This window comes from Simochromis diagramma, unplaced genomic scaffold (assembly GCF_900408965.1).
Source record: "Simochromis diagramma unplaced genomic scaffold, fSimDia1.1 OVJJ01000446.1, whole genome shotgun sequence".
NCBI classification, from domain to species: Eukaryota; Metazoa; Chordata; class Actinopteri; order Cichliformes; family Cichlidae; genus Simochromis; species Simochromis diagramma.
In genome coordinates, this window is record NW_024386822.1 from 244,206 (window position 1) to 258,125 (window position 13,920).

The 13,920-nt window shown below is 46.3% G+C and overlaps 1 protein-coding gene across 2 annotated transcripts; it reads left to right on the top strand.

Moving 5' to 3' along the window:
• The first annotated feature begins 869 nt into the window (after window positions 1-869).
• On the top strand, window positions 870-12,868 carry vps37c (VPS37C subunit of ESCRT-I). 2 transcript variants are annotated; one of them, XM_040027230.1, is made up of 5 exons: window positions 870-1,395; window positions 1,995-2,104; window positions 4,090-4,261; window positions 6,417-6,499; window positions 8,710-12,868. In XM_040027230.1, the coding sequence occupies exons 2-5, from the start codon at window positions 2,012-2,014 to the stop codon at window positions 9,424-9,426; spliced, it is 1,065 nt and encodes a 354-aa protein (XP_039883164.1). In that variant the 5' UTR covers window positions 870-1,395; window positions 1,995-2,011; the 3' UTR covers window positions 9,427-12,868. The 2 variants fall into 2 exon arrangements, with proteins under 2 accessions (XP_039883164.1, XP_039883163.1); XM_040027229.1 differs by having other exon boundaries at window positions 877-1,605.
• The last annotated feature ends 1,052 nt before the right edge of the window (window positions 12,869-13,920 follow it).

The following is a 13,920-nucleotide window of genomic DNA, read 5'->3' on the forward strand; positions in this document are numbered from 1 at the left end:
TTTCGGGTGAGTTCATTGTGACACCTGGCCCCACCTTATCATGTGATTTCCTGAGGTCAGATGGCCCAGGATGTGAGTGGGCGTTAAGGCGTCTGGGAAGGGATCTCAAAACTGGATTATAGATGGCAGAGAGTTGGTGTTGTAAGCCCCGCCTCTGTTCAAAGATGGTCGCTCACAGTGGACATAGATGGCTTCTTTCACTCCTCTTTCAAACCATCTGTCCTCTCTGTCCAAAATGTGAACATTGGCATCCTCGAAAGAGTGACCTTTGACCTTTAGATGCAGATGGACTGCTGAGTCTTGCAGTTGCATGACGAACTCTGTATTCCTCGTCCACATGTAAACGCAAAAAAGGAGTTTTAAAAAATCTTAGTTTTCAGTGATTCGAAACGCCGTTTACGTGGACGAAACAGCTGCGTTTTCAAAATCACCCGTGTAGGTGCGGACGCAGCGTAAAAGAGTTAGTAGTTTATTTTATTACTACCTGCAGATTACCTGTATTTAGTTAATTGTTTCCTAAATGTTTGAGGTGTGAAATAAACCGCAATGGAGCAAAATATGGGCGTGTGTGGTTAAAGGATGTGTTTGCGCGTGCATGTGCGCGCGCGGGGGTGGCGCGAACATTTTTCTTGTAAAACAAAGGGGGGCCTGGCAACAACGTTTGGGAACCACTGAGTTAGGAAAACATAACATTTGAAGACAAGTCTCGAAAAAGTGCTACAATACGTTATTATTAGTATTAATAGCTATTACTGCTCACAAACCCGCCTGCAATACGAGCCAAATACGTGAGAGCTCGCTTTTATGGATTCAGTGGTGTTTTTGCCGCTGTGGAAAGTGGACATCACAGCAGAGGACGGAACATTACCGTCACGCAGGGGTTTCCCTTATATCAGCTGAGCACCGGACTGTACCATTACCCTGCCTTATGGGGGACACCCTAGGGGAAACGGACACAGTTAAAATAATTACATCCAAGTGTGCCCAGAAATAATAATTATCGGGAAGCATTTATACATACAAACTTCGATGTAATTAAAGTTCACGAGCGCTGTATTCAGAATGTTTGGGATTTGTCCGAATACCACCCGCAATTCGTGTAGGCTTCCAAAAATGGCGGCGGTTTCTGTCAGTGTGGAGTGAAACTTTCCTATTTTCAGCGAAATTCTTCCTCCATTCTAGCATTTTGTCGACTGTAGTCGAGTGTTTATTAAAGTAGGCATCTTCGGAAGACACCGGCGTTTGACAGTCGTCGTCAGGACTGAGGGGGTGACTCTAAGCTCCGGTTTTGAGCACCAAATCGCTGAGCTTCCTTCGAAGTTGACGGTAGCTGAGTGCCTGACATTGCGATCATAGCGACTGTTGTCATCGTATCGCTTAGCGCCGAGCCGTCAGGTGAGATTGGACGTCGGTCGATTAGCAGTAGATAGCTTTGCGGCCAAAGGGCGTCGGAAACAAAGCGGTTGGTGTTTGTGTGTGTGGATCGAGCCGGGGCAGATTACAGATCCCGAGGACGTGTCACGTCACCTGTCAGTTGGAATAAATAGGTGCTGTTGGATGTCACCGCCACTCTGTGCCGCACTGAATTTGGTTTGCTAGCGTCGTGTAAGTACCGGCTCATTTTCACCCGTGTTCTCGCTTCACTGTGCGCCCAGACAGCTTGTTGTGTTTTGGGGCCTACAGTCACTTGCCTCCATATGTTTGTACTGCGCTTTTATTATGCTAGCTAGCTGTTAGCCGTCATTGGCTAATTTGTTGTATTATAATTTGTCTAATGGCATATTGCGGGAAAATAACTAAGTGCAGTTTTCATATATCGCCTACATCGTGGTGACTTTCTTTAGGGAACAGCAGCGAGGGACGTGGTTAGTGTTTTCTTGATTTTCCGGGCTGCCTCAGAGCGGCTCATGGCTCCTCGGAGATTGTAAATGTCAACTTTCTGTCTCTAACGAGCGTTTCTAATGTCTCTTTCCTGATTTGTTTATGTTGGACAGCCATCCTGGCAAATCAAATGGAGAAGCTTCAGGACCTCAGCCAATCAGAGCTACAGGAGCTCCTGGACAGTCCGGAGAGGGTGGAATCGATGGCTCTGGAGTCCGATGAGGTGAAACTGGTGCTTCATTCTTCTTCCCCTTTGTCGAAACGCCGATTAAATCCCCTTAATGAGAAGTCAGGAGTTTGATTATGTGGCATTGCAGTGACCCTACAACTGGTTTCTAATTTAAATCTCAAACTGTCTATAAAGTCTTTCTGCCAAGGTTACATCAGCTCAGTGAAAAGTGACAAAGACGAGGCGGTCAGTGGGAAGGATTTTAGTTTTAAATGTTCAGTAGTTGTGTGGTATTTTTCTTCTTCAAAATAATAAAGTTAGGAGTTATTATAATTGTCCTAGAAGTGAGCAAATAGGGATTTGCCTTTGTCCCTGTAACCTTTGCTTTGTTTGCAGTCATGCAAAATTGTTGAGTTGTTCCGAGGAACTTCATGTCCTTCATCACCTCCTATTTCAAATGACTGACTCATGTCCCCTTATCTCTGAGCTGGTTCAAACTGAGTCCAGAATACTTCAGGTGTTTTGTTTTGTGAAAGTGTTCTGATGATTTCAAATGATGGCAGATCTCCTGAAACCATTAGGTTAGATACTGACATTGAACTGCTGATTTGACACAAGCTTGCAGAAACCTGAGCTACTCAAGGTGAACAGAGACCGCACAGTCACCTGTGAGAGGAGTCTCAGTGGTTTATCTGCCATTTCTTCATTTGTCATCCAGTTTAATCCGATTTTTAAGGACTGAGTGCACGCCAAGACAGAGCAGGGTTTCAGGTTAAAGCTTGTAGAGAGTCACTTTGTCGGTTGTCACGCTGTGTTAAGTTTTCATAACTTCAACTGGGAGGAATGGGAAGAAATGACGTGCTTTGTGGCATGCTGCTAGCAACAAAGTGCCTGAAGATGACATTTCTAACTTTGCTAAGCTGCCTGTTGTGTGCAGACACAATACTGGTTCATCCCTTGAGTGAGCCGATTTTTCTGCTTGAGTGATTTATAGGTCAGAGTTAGGTGGCTTAACAAACCAAATAACATTCCTCTGAACACGATCAGGTACAAGTACTGAAAACAGCCAGTGTCCAAAGAAAAGCCTGAGAACTGTTGCTCACTTTGAAAATGACGCGTCTGACTGCGTGGAAGCAAAATGGAAAGAAATGAGGCGAAGGCTTTTTGGGCAACACTTTATGCCAGCCTGACTGCAGTGACACTTTCAAACATGCTGCTAATCCCAGAGGCCAACAGACGTTTTCCACTGACGAATGTGTAATATTGAGTCAGTAAATAATGACGCTGCGACACAGTTTCCTTTGAGTTCTAGTCGTCTTGTATTAAGACTGTTTTGAAAGTCGTGTGATGTTTTTGGGGTCGTAATCGTGGAAAAAATGTCCCCATAGCTGTATATGTGCGTCACAAAATAATAAACATTATGTACTCACGCATGAAAAACAGCAGTCAGATAAAACTGATGAGCTGTGCAGAGAGCGGACAGACAGCAGAGCTGTCCCACTGATGCCACCAAAGTCCAGTCCAGGGCTGCATCCTGGTCTTGACTTGACTGAACGCAGCGTTAGGAACGTTGTTCAGCTGTTTCACATCGCAGGGCTGTACACACAAAGACACAGGCTCGTGTTAAAACTGTAAAGATATCCCTCAGCTGTGACGCGTACTCACAGTACAGGAACAGGACACGCACACACTTATGTCAGCCTAACAAACTTATTTACTGCAGTTATTTTACACGCCAAGAACAAGATGGAGAATCCGGCTCGTTTGCAGCACACACGAGGCTCCTGTGTTAGTCGCTGTGGTTGCAGTAGTGCTTTTGATATGACTCTATGTTCTACACGAGGAGAATCTGCTGACATCCTTCCACCAAGTCAGTCCATCGTTCGGTCTTTTAGAGAAGACTGCTGAGGCTTACTAAACGCCACATTTCAGTACTTGTATATGTGGTGATGCAGACACACTGAAGGATCTACATAGACACGTGTTTGATGCCGACACTTAAAGTTATAATTCCCATTGCATCACATGCTTTTTTTCAGATCCAGAACATCCAGCTGGAGAGAGAAATGGCTTTGGCATCAAATCGCAGCCTGGCTGAGCAAAACCTGGACATGAAGCCTCGCTTGGAGTCGCAGAAGGAGCTGCTGGTGGAGAGATATTCTCAACTAGAGGCAGTCAGAGAAACCTATAGACAGCACTGCTCCCTGAAAGGTAGGGGGAGGGATGAACACTGCACACTACTGACTGCACCTGACTCACTGTGTCACTGAGTGAGTTTTCATCACGTGCGATGATCACATAAAAGCCACTGATTGTCAAAAAAGGTTAAAGTAGATTTGTCTTTTTGGACGTTGACTATAAATGTCTGAAATGGGAACTGGACTGATTCACGTACAGCACTCTTCTACTCTCTCTGAGCTCTTACTACAACATTCACACACACTCACACTCTGATGGATGAACTTGAACCTGGTTGAGTATCTTGGCTTGCAGACTGCAGGAGGCAGCGATCGAACTACCGACCTTCTGGTTAGTAAGTGACCTGAAGTGTCACTCAGAAGCGTTTCTTTGTTTTTCACCTGATGGGGTGTTGTTGTCAAACTGCTCCTATTTTTCCGTCTGTTATAGGACTTTCTTTTTTTTACATAGGTACACTTGGTGTCATTTTACACATTTATTTCTGAAAATGTCAGCGCCGTGCATCATTTACTACAGCAGCGTTTCTTTATCATTTAATGTGTAGTTAAACACACAAAGGGGAGTGTCACTGGTCAGGGTCAGGCGATGATGTAAAGGGAGTTTGACATCTACTAAAATGAAAGTCTCAGATGACTCCTGGTGACCTTGACCTCAAAATGAGAGGTCAGCCTTTCTGAAAAGAGTTTCACATTTATACCACAGGTGCTCCTAGTATGAGGCTGGCAGTGCCAGTGCCCTGGGTGTGGTAGTAGTACACACAGTGTGGGCACTGGACCCATCCCTCACCGTGGCCCCTGAAAGCCTTGCTTTATGTGACTCAGGATTTTATTATTTCTCTTCTGCATCTGTATGTTTGAAGTGCCTTTGGAGAAGATACTCCAGGTACTCTTTCATGCATCCATCTAGGTTTGCATGTGAGGCTGTTAAATGTGTTCATGGATGCAGCTCAAAGTTCAAATGTCCTTGAAGTGTTAGGTGAGAGTGAAAAACACCATATAAACGACAGCCCTGTACCATGGGCCAAACTAAGACTGGGTGGGACGAACCTCATGGACCTGATAGTCAGACGGAGTTACAAGAGTGAGTCGGTAATAAACAGTCACCTCAGTGAAGGAAGGTTCCCAGTTCGAACCTGTTGAAAAACCTGCTTGGCAGGTTAGCTGGTGATTTGACAGTGGCTCATTGTGCGACAGTACATGGTTATCTGTGTCTGTGTTTAAAAACAGAGGGAGCGCCAGCTTCAGAGAGCTGAGTCTTTATGTGCCCAATACATACAAACCCTAATAAACTGGCACCAGATGAATGTGCAGTGTTGCAGTGAGTCGTAGTTCTTCCTCCACCGCTGTGCAGGTGGAGCTGCCAGATAGATGGATCGATACATGAGGGGACCATGGCAGTATTGAGTCTGTGTACAGCCACCGAGCCAGAGTGAGCGAGGCACTGTGTGTAAAATGGTTCGTTCAGAATGTGTATAAACCCTCTTGATTCAAAGCTGAAAGTGTGCACTTAGAATAGAATAGAATAGCCTTTATTGTCATTGTACAGAGTACAACGAAATTGGAGTGCCACTCCCTTGGTGCAAGTTTCAATAATAAATATAAATGTAAAATATAAAAAGTACAAAAAAACAATAGTAAGTACGATATATACAGGATAGCAGCATTAATATAATGACAGTGACGGTATGGAATAAGTTCAGTTGTTTTTGTGCTTATTTACTACGGTGATAGCTCTGGGAAAGAAGCTATCCCTGAATCTGTTTGTCCTGGTTTTATGTGACCTGTACCGTCGGCCTGACGGTAATAGTTCAAACAGTTGGTTGCTGGGGTGAGAGTAGTCCTTGAATGTATTGCCAGCTCTGCTGAGGTACCGAGAGTTTGCAGTGACCTCCAGGCTGGGCAGCACCGTTATTGAACGTTCGTTTGGAAACAGTCTGCAGAATCTCTGTCCTTAGCAGCTGGACTTTTACCTGTGCAGCCCACCCAGGTAAAGTCTATTTGTGGGACACACAGGTGGGAATTTCCCAGCATGCCTCTGTTTGCCTGTGTTTTTAATCCATTATAATAATGTGAGTCCACAGCTCTCATCAGTCTGAGCGTTTAATGTTTCCATCATCAGACACGCCCAGGCTCATACTCGGTCTCTTTCTAACTCTTGCTCCCCTCAGATGGCATGGCAGGTCAGGTGTCTCCAGAAGCGCTGTTCTCAAGACTACAGACAGAGGGCAGCAAAACAGAAGAAGAGTCAGAGGTTAGTGATCGACTGTCAAACATGTTGCAGGTGCATCGTTTAACGTAAAGGCAGACGCGTCGATGTTTTTAACGTGGGCTCAGCATGTTCAGGTAATATGAAAGGCAACAGTTTAAAGTTGGGTTCTAAACGACGACGATCACGAATAGATTAAAGAGTTTCCTGAAGATGGGATGTGTTGTTTCCTATGAGTCTCTGCATGCATGCAGACATGACAGCGTGGTGGAAGTCAGTGTGTGGGCTCAGGAGCAGCGTTTCCTGCTTCACCCACTAATGCATGTACCATTCGATGAAACACTGATGAGTTTTAACTCGGATTTTTGAGGCTGTTTCAGATTAACTGGACTGTTCTGTGGTCTGACCAATCAAAATGATTTTTGATGCCGCCATCTCTGAGATGGAGCAGACAGACGACCTGGTATGATATCATTACACGATGCATTCTGTAGCCATGATTGGCTGTGCGTTAGTGCACATGGTACGGTGAATTTGCTCCTGAGTGAAGAGCCCATTAATGCTGACACATCAATGCAGGTTTTGGAATCACACAAATCACCATCAGATGATGTCTTTGGTTCAGAAGGTCTCAGCCTGTGAACGTCTACGCCAGTGTAAAGTTAGTTTCTCTTCATAAAAATTTATGGACACATTCACACTCGGATGGATGCATCAGAAAGCAACGTGGAGTTAGTTTCTTGCCCGAGGATATTTGGCATGCAGACTGGGATCAAACCACCAACCATCTGGTTAGTAGGTGACCTGCTCTGCCAGCTGAGCTGCAGCCACAGGTGTCAGGATGTGGTCAGCTTTCACTGAAGTGATCAGACAACAGCTGGCTTGGGAACGCTTTGTTGTCCCCGTGGAAGAGCGTCTGAGCTGCTGCCTATGGTACCCACCCCCTGAAAAGCAGCGATGGATGGGTGAGCTGGGATTCTACTTCCCACGAGCTCACTATGCTCCAGTCAGATGTGACTGACCTAAACGTCACCATCAGGCAGCGAGCGTGAGGGTCCACGTGACCTCCTGATGACTCTGCTCCTCCTCTTTACTCAGCCACACTCACTGATGCCTGTAAATATGCGACCCACCTGTTTGTGACAGCATGGTGGAGACTAGGGTTGGGCGATATATAAAAAATTTCCAACCGACCATCGTCAGTCCAATAGTCGGCGATGGGCGATATATTTACGCATGCGCAGGCTTTTTGATGGGCGGAGCAATGTAATTATGCACGGACTGATTTGCGTGTTTACAACACAGAAGTCCAAACATGGACGAACTCATTTCCAAAAACAATTATGGCTGTCAGCGTTAACGCTGCATTAACGTGATTAACGCCATTAAAATCTGGAGCGCAGAACGAACGAACTTTGGACAAACTGCCCAAAATACGCTGACAGAGACATTTCAGAGACTTTGACTCAGTCTGTCATGCAATCGTGTTTGTCGTGATGACGCCTCATTGACTCGCCAATCACCAATTTGGGATGAAAAAGGTAAACCTAAGGATGTAACCAAAGCGGTGTGTCACTCGTGCAGACGTATAGTGTGAGCAAAGTCCTCAAACACGACTAACTTACATGAGCATGCACGCGCCCACCATCCAGCTGAGTGTGTTAGGCTGTCACCAGCTTCTGCAGCTCCAACAAGCATCTGAGTGCCCTGTGAGGAGGGGCATCGCAGATGAAAGAGGGTGTTGTTAAAACAGCGCTATTTTTTTTTTTTTCCTGTTGACTGCTTCTATTAGCTACATTATTATTAGCAAACCTACTCATGGGCTCAGCCTATCGGCGATAGTCGGTATATTCGTCCAGTCGCCCGAACAGCTCGTGTCTCCGTGCTGTGTTTTGGATTAGTTGCTTCATTCATCAGGAAATTCAACTAAAGACTAGCTGGACTAAGTGCGCCCCTGGGCACACTGTGTTATCTAGTTGGGCAGCTCAGCAGTGCAGACCTATTCGAACTAGAAATGCTTTTACTTTGAAGGATTTTGCACTTCCTTTAACAGCGGCTGCTGTTTATCTGGGCTGTGGCAGGCTGTGGGCTTGTTTTCAGGGTGCCGTCACATTGTGCAGGTTGTGAAGCAGTGGGTCCCACCCCGCAGCACATCATTAGTCTGTGGCTACTACAAGTAATTTGACCTTAGAGGTAGTTTGATACCTGCTCAGCAGTAAGCACCGCTCATTTGTCTTACCTGTCTCGTCCCGCAGGCTCTAGCAGATGAGTTTCTGGAGGGATCTCTTCCGCTGGACTCCTTCCTCGACCGATTCCTCTCCCTGCGCTCGCTCGCTCACAAAAGACGCGTACGGATAGAGAAACTCCAAGAAATCCTGCGACAGAGGAGCGAGGGCAATGCCACCGCCATGACGTCGTCAGCATGCCTGAAAGAGGACTCTGCCACCCCGCTGTCACCGTGGGATCAACAGACAACAACAGCAACGACGACGAATCAACAGCAGCCGAGTTCCAAACCTCAGAACGCCTCTCAGCCCGTGTCCTCGTCTGCAGGGGGCTCATCTGGGCTCCCCTACAGTCCGTACCCCGTGTCGGGCCCTACTCCTCCTGCTGTAGTGGCAGCAGCAGGTTCTGTTCCAGCCAATGCCCCGTCACAGTTCCCTCCTTACCCAGGTCCCACTTCAGCTTTCCCTCCGGCAGGGAGCTACTCTGGCCCTAGCCCCCCTTTTGGGCCTCCAGCTTCGGCCAGCTGCCCTTACCCAGCCCAGCCCTCCTTTCCTTCGCCACATCCGGGCTCAGCATTTGGCCAGTACACCCCGAGCCACGCTCAGAGTGGCCCTGCGCCCTACCCGGCCTCCTACAGCTACGGGGGCTACAGCTACCCATCCGGGCCAGCCTATTCCAATTCTCAGTCAGCAACAGGGAGACCCATGTACAGACCGGGATATGGAGTTCCACAGCCGTACTCCTGAAAGCACTGCTGCTCCGCTGTCTCTCTTCTTCTTAAATCTTTCCTCCTTTGCTGTCTCACCATTTTCTCTTCCCTCACTCCTGCTCTCCTCGCCCTGTCCTTTCTCCGATGCTCCCAGACTCAAGAGGTCTCTCGCTTTACTTTGTTGCACTATTTCTCTAATATCAGTCTGTCTCTGTTTATTTCGTTGCCCTTCCTTTGTCGACCCACCAACTCCCCCTACTCTGGTCTCAGGTTGTTGCGTTTGTGTTTAAGCGTTCAAACACTGTCTCTGGCTCACTCACCTTCTTCCTTCTGCACATCGTTGTCTCCTCCCTCCTCTTCCATGTCATTTGTGTGTGTGTGTGTGTGTGTGTGTGTTGCTGTTTGGCAATCAGAAAGTCCTTATAGACACAAGTGCACTCCCCCTTATGACAAATACATGGCAAGAATCACACTCTGTGACAGTGTCCCCATCCCCTGCCATAGTCTGTGTGGTTCACATTGTTTTCTGTGAGCACCGACGAGATATGGAAGCTTTATGTTCTGCTTTGATGACCTCTGGGCGTAAACGATGCCATTAAAAAGGAGAAGGCCGGTACACAGTACGATTCTTACATGAAGTTAAAGTGCAGGGTTTGAAGTTCCCATATTCTTATCTGTAGCTGCCCGGATATTCAGCTCTTCCAGTTGCAAGCGAATGTGAACGCGGCCACTTTGTTTCCTTTAACCAAAGAAACTTCTGCTGATGACGCTGCTTTCATTCCTCTTCCTTTCATTAGTGTTGGACAGAGGAAGCAAACTGCAGCAAGAGATGTCACAGTACTACGTTTGTAGTAGTGCACACCAATGCCAGTAGCAGATACCAGAGTAGAAACAGCCGGTGACTATCTCAACAGCAGCAGCAGTGTGCGCACTGCCCCTTTAAAACAAGAGCCCACCGTGTGTAACCTACAGTACACTACACAGAAAATACCACGTGTATTTCCAGGTCACAGTACATGTACAGCATTTGGAAGCTACTGTAAGCGTTGGTGCTGCGACGTCCCCAGCTGCAGCTGTGTCAGCAGCTTCTCCTCTCAGCCCTGCTTAAAGCACTCGAAGAGGAAACAGGCAGACTTGGAAAATTCTTCAGATTCCTGATCCCGACTGTGATGTCCTTTCCTACTTTTCTGTAAAGTCAACAAACATGTCTGTTTCTGTGAGTGGAAGCCTAGCTGGAGACGACTCACAGGGCACTAGCTGGAGAACCGACACTGTAGGCAGGTTTCTGGTTTTCTCCACACATCTTCACGATCTTTTGTTTTGTATTTTTCCAATAAGTAATTCAAAGGGAAACCCAGGAAGGGTCGCTTGTCAGAACGGTCACACTCTTGATTTCCTTATAAGCATGTTTTATCGTGGAGAAGCTGACACAAAGGGATTAGTTGGTGTCACTCATGTTGCTGTGTACTCCCTGCACCTCTCTGATTGGTCCACGGAGGCTCTCCAAAGTCAAGCTTTGTGTTGGCTTCAAACACTTTGGCACTGCAGACCATCGTAGGTGAGGTGGAGGTGTTGAAGGGAATTTAGTATGTGTGTATTTTTAAACTGAAGTGCCAACATTGTGACAGGCAAACGCGTAAATCTCACATTTCTTTGGTGACGAGCTGTACCTTACATCCCTCCAAGTGACTGAACTGAATCTAAAGTGATCTGGCACTCAGAAATACTGCACCGCTAGAAAGCTCCAGAAAGCTGCATTAGTGAAGCGAGCTCAGAGTTCAGGCGACTGAATGATGATGATGTTAAAGAGGGGGAGGAATCCCGGTGTGGTTGTGCAGCGGAGAGCGGTGTGCAGAAATCCTTTTTGTTTCAGTGCATGTCAGACACGCAAAGATTTCCTTTCAGAGCAAAGTTGAACCTGCTGTTAATCAAAACACGGTAAATCTGTACCTGAAGACGGGCTGTGCAGGCTTCAGCTGAGAGCTGGCTAATGCTAGGGCGAGCACTGTGCGGATACATTCAGTCATTATCGTAGTAGCCAGTGTGAGCCACGCTTCTTCAGATGTCACATGATTTAGAAGAAGTTGGATATCAGCTGACTTCCCTGCCAAGGTCAAAGATCACCTCTTCCTGCTTTAAGAGCTGTCGCTAAGACTGCTAGCACAAAGGCTTTCACAGTGGCAGTAGCAGGTGTTCAGTCAGTCAGCAAACAGTCACTGTACACTCAGTCACACAGAGGTTTCTGTGGTGTTTGGACAGGTCATTTATTTTTTATTTAACCAGGTTAGTATAACCATCCTCTGTTCCTCCGCCTGTCTGAAAGAGCCTGTGATGGACGGCTGGCTGTCAGAAAGAAAGCAGAAGTGTAAAGTGGCTCGCTGTGGTGAAGGAGCACATGCTCCACCACAGACACGAGCATCAGACTCGCTGTAAGGTCTGCTGGAAACAAAGATGGAAGGTTCGCTCTTCTGAACAGGGAGGGAGTCTGATGAAACTCACTCGTGTACCGTCTGCACATAGAAAACACTTAGAGGCACAGGTACAGTCAGCTGTTGCGTGTAACTGACCTGTCTGTTACTAGCCACAGAGCGCTAAGCCACGGCAGTAAGGTTCTCTTTATAAACCGCTCGCTCACCGAGCTGATGTCTGTCACGGAGCAAAGACACTGAAGGAAACAGACCAGCATTAGCTCCTCTGCAGGAACCAGGTACCCCGAGGGCAGTGACTGCAAATGTACTTTAGACCTTTCATGGCAGTAGTCGATGTAATTGGCAGTTCACTGTTTGCTTTTCCTGGTTTACGATTACTGCCAACTCTGAATTGATTAATGCTTGATAGAAACTAACATATAAACAAATATTTCAGCATTAGGTGAATTTGTCTTTTATAAAGGGTGCCTTACTCCTCACAGGTAAATGTGGGCTGTAGCTGACAGAGTGCATGTGATGGCTCACCTGAATCCAGCTCTCAGTACCTCAGATGTCCACACAGTGGCACCAGCTGACAGACTGGCGCCGTCTGATTGGATGAGAGCTGACGCTGCACCTCTCTTGGTGCTAACGTCGCCCTCTGGTGTTACCTGTGGAGTCTTACTGCACACACACACAGCAGATGTCTCACTGGTTTCAGTTGGTTTTACGTGAACACGAGTAGGTGACGACTTCACATAGAGATGCTGCAATAACCCGAGCATGACGAGCTTTCACATACGATGAAGACATGACGGTGGTGGATTTGTCCTGAGGACTTCAGTGTTGTTAGGAAAAATGACGACAACAATAACAATAGTTTTACAGTGTTTTAGAACAAGCACAAGGCAGATGTCTTAATATAGTTAGCATTAATATTCTGGAGGGAAATATCAGATTGATTTAATGGTTCTGATCTGGAGGGATTCTATATTACTGATGATGTAGATGGAAAAAGAAAATGTTTTCTTTCTTGTTTTGGTTGTGAATAATTAAACAAGTTGATTTGAAGTAAAATGCTCAGAGTCTTTATTACGTTAGGATTCATGGAGTCATACTGCTATAAAAATGATTTGTGTGAATGCATCGAGTCATGAAAATGAATCTTAAATGTTATCAAAACCTTCACTCATCACAAAGTTAGGTGTGTAAAGTTCTCTGTTTTAACTGGATCAGTGAGGAGCCACTGATATCAAGACAAGGAAGCGCCTTACATGAGTGGAGGGCTTCACACCAGGACCATGAGACTGCACGCTAAGTGGAAGGAAGGAGGCCGAGGACTGGAGAGCATCCGGGATGGAAACACAAACACAGGACGATGGCGTCCAATGGTAGCGTGCTTACTTACAGCAGAAAACTGGGAACGAAGGAGAGGAGGCATCGTGGAAGGACGTAAGACTCCACAGCATGCACCACTCACAGACAGCGGCTGGACTCAGGACGCCAGAGCCTCCTCAGGTATTTTAAGGATGTACTTCACAAGTTTCCCTTTTTAGCACTTTGGGATTCACCTTGTTGGTGTAAAATTATTATTTTATGGCTGTCAAAGTGTTTTCTTTCATTTCTCACAGACTCGAGGACAGAAATGGGAACACATGGTGTGTTTTTTGACAAAGTTACTAAAGATACATTTAAAAATGGTACATGGTGCAGTTTCCATGCTTGAATGATTCATAGATCAGTGTCAATGTGCAAAAAATCATTCTTCTGATCATGTCTGAGGAACTAATATGTCAATAAATGTCACATCTTTCACTTCAGTAGTCCACGTGCTGCACTTGTTACAGTGTGTTGTGATATACCATGATATTGATTTGAGACATTACGGTTTTTCAAAGACTTTTTCATTTACAATTCCTTTGAGATGGGTCAGTGAGTTTTGTTGTATACGCTGCAAACACTATTCCCAAACATCACGTTCTTGCCTGAGAGACTGATACGAGCTCGTGGATGTGCTGTGGTTGATGGTTTGTGAAGCTCATGACGCCAGCTCCTGTGAGGGGAAAATGCGCAGACATTTGGGAAATTCAGTGCAGAGAGGAGTAGGAGTTGAAAGTTGTGGG

What these genes read in the sequence shown, in the direction of transcription:
- vps37c (XM_040027230.1), top strand. Translation starts at nt 2,012, where the DNA reads ATGGAGAAGCTTCAGGACCTCAGCCAATCAGAGCTACAGGAGCTCCTG. An exon ending in TGGCTCTGGAGTCCGATGAG is followed by an intron (nt 2,105 to 4,089) that starts GTGAAACTGGTG and finishes GCTTTTTTTCAG; the next exon opens with ATCCAGAACATCCAGCTGGA. An exon ending in ACAGCACTGCTCCCTGAAAG is followed by an intron (nt 4,262 to 6,416) that starts GTAGGGGGAGGG and finishes TGCTCCCCTCAG; the next exon opens with ATGGCATGGCAGGTCAGGTG.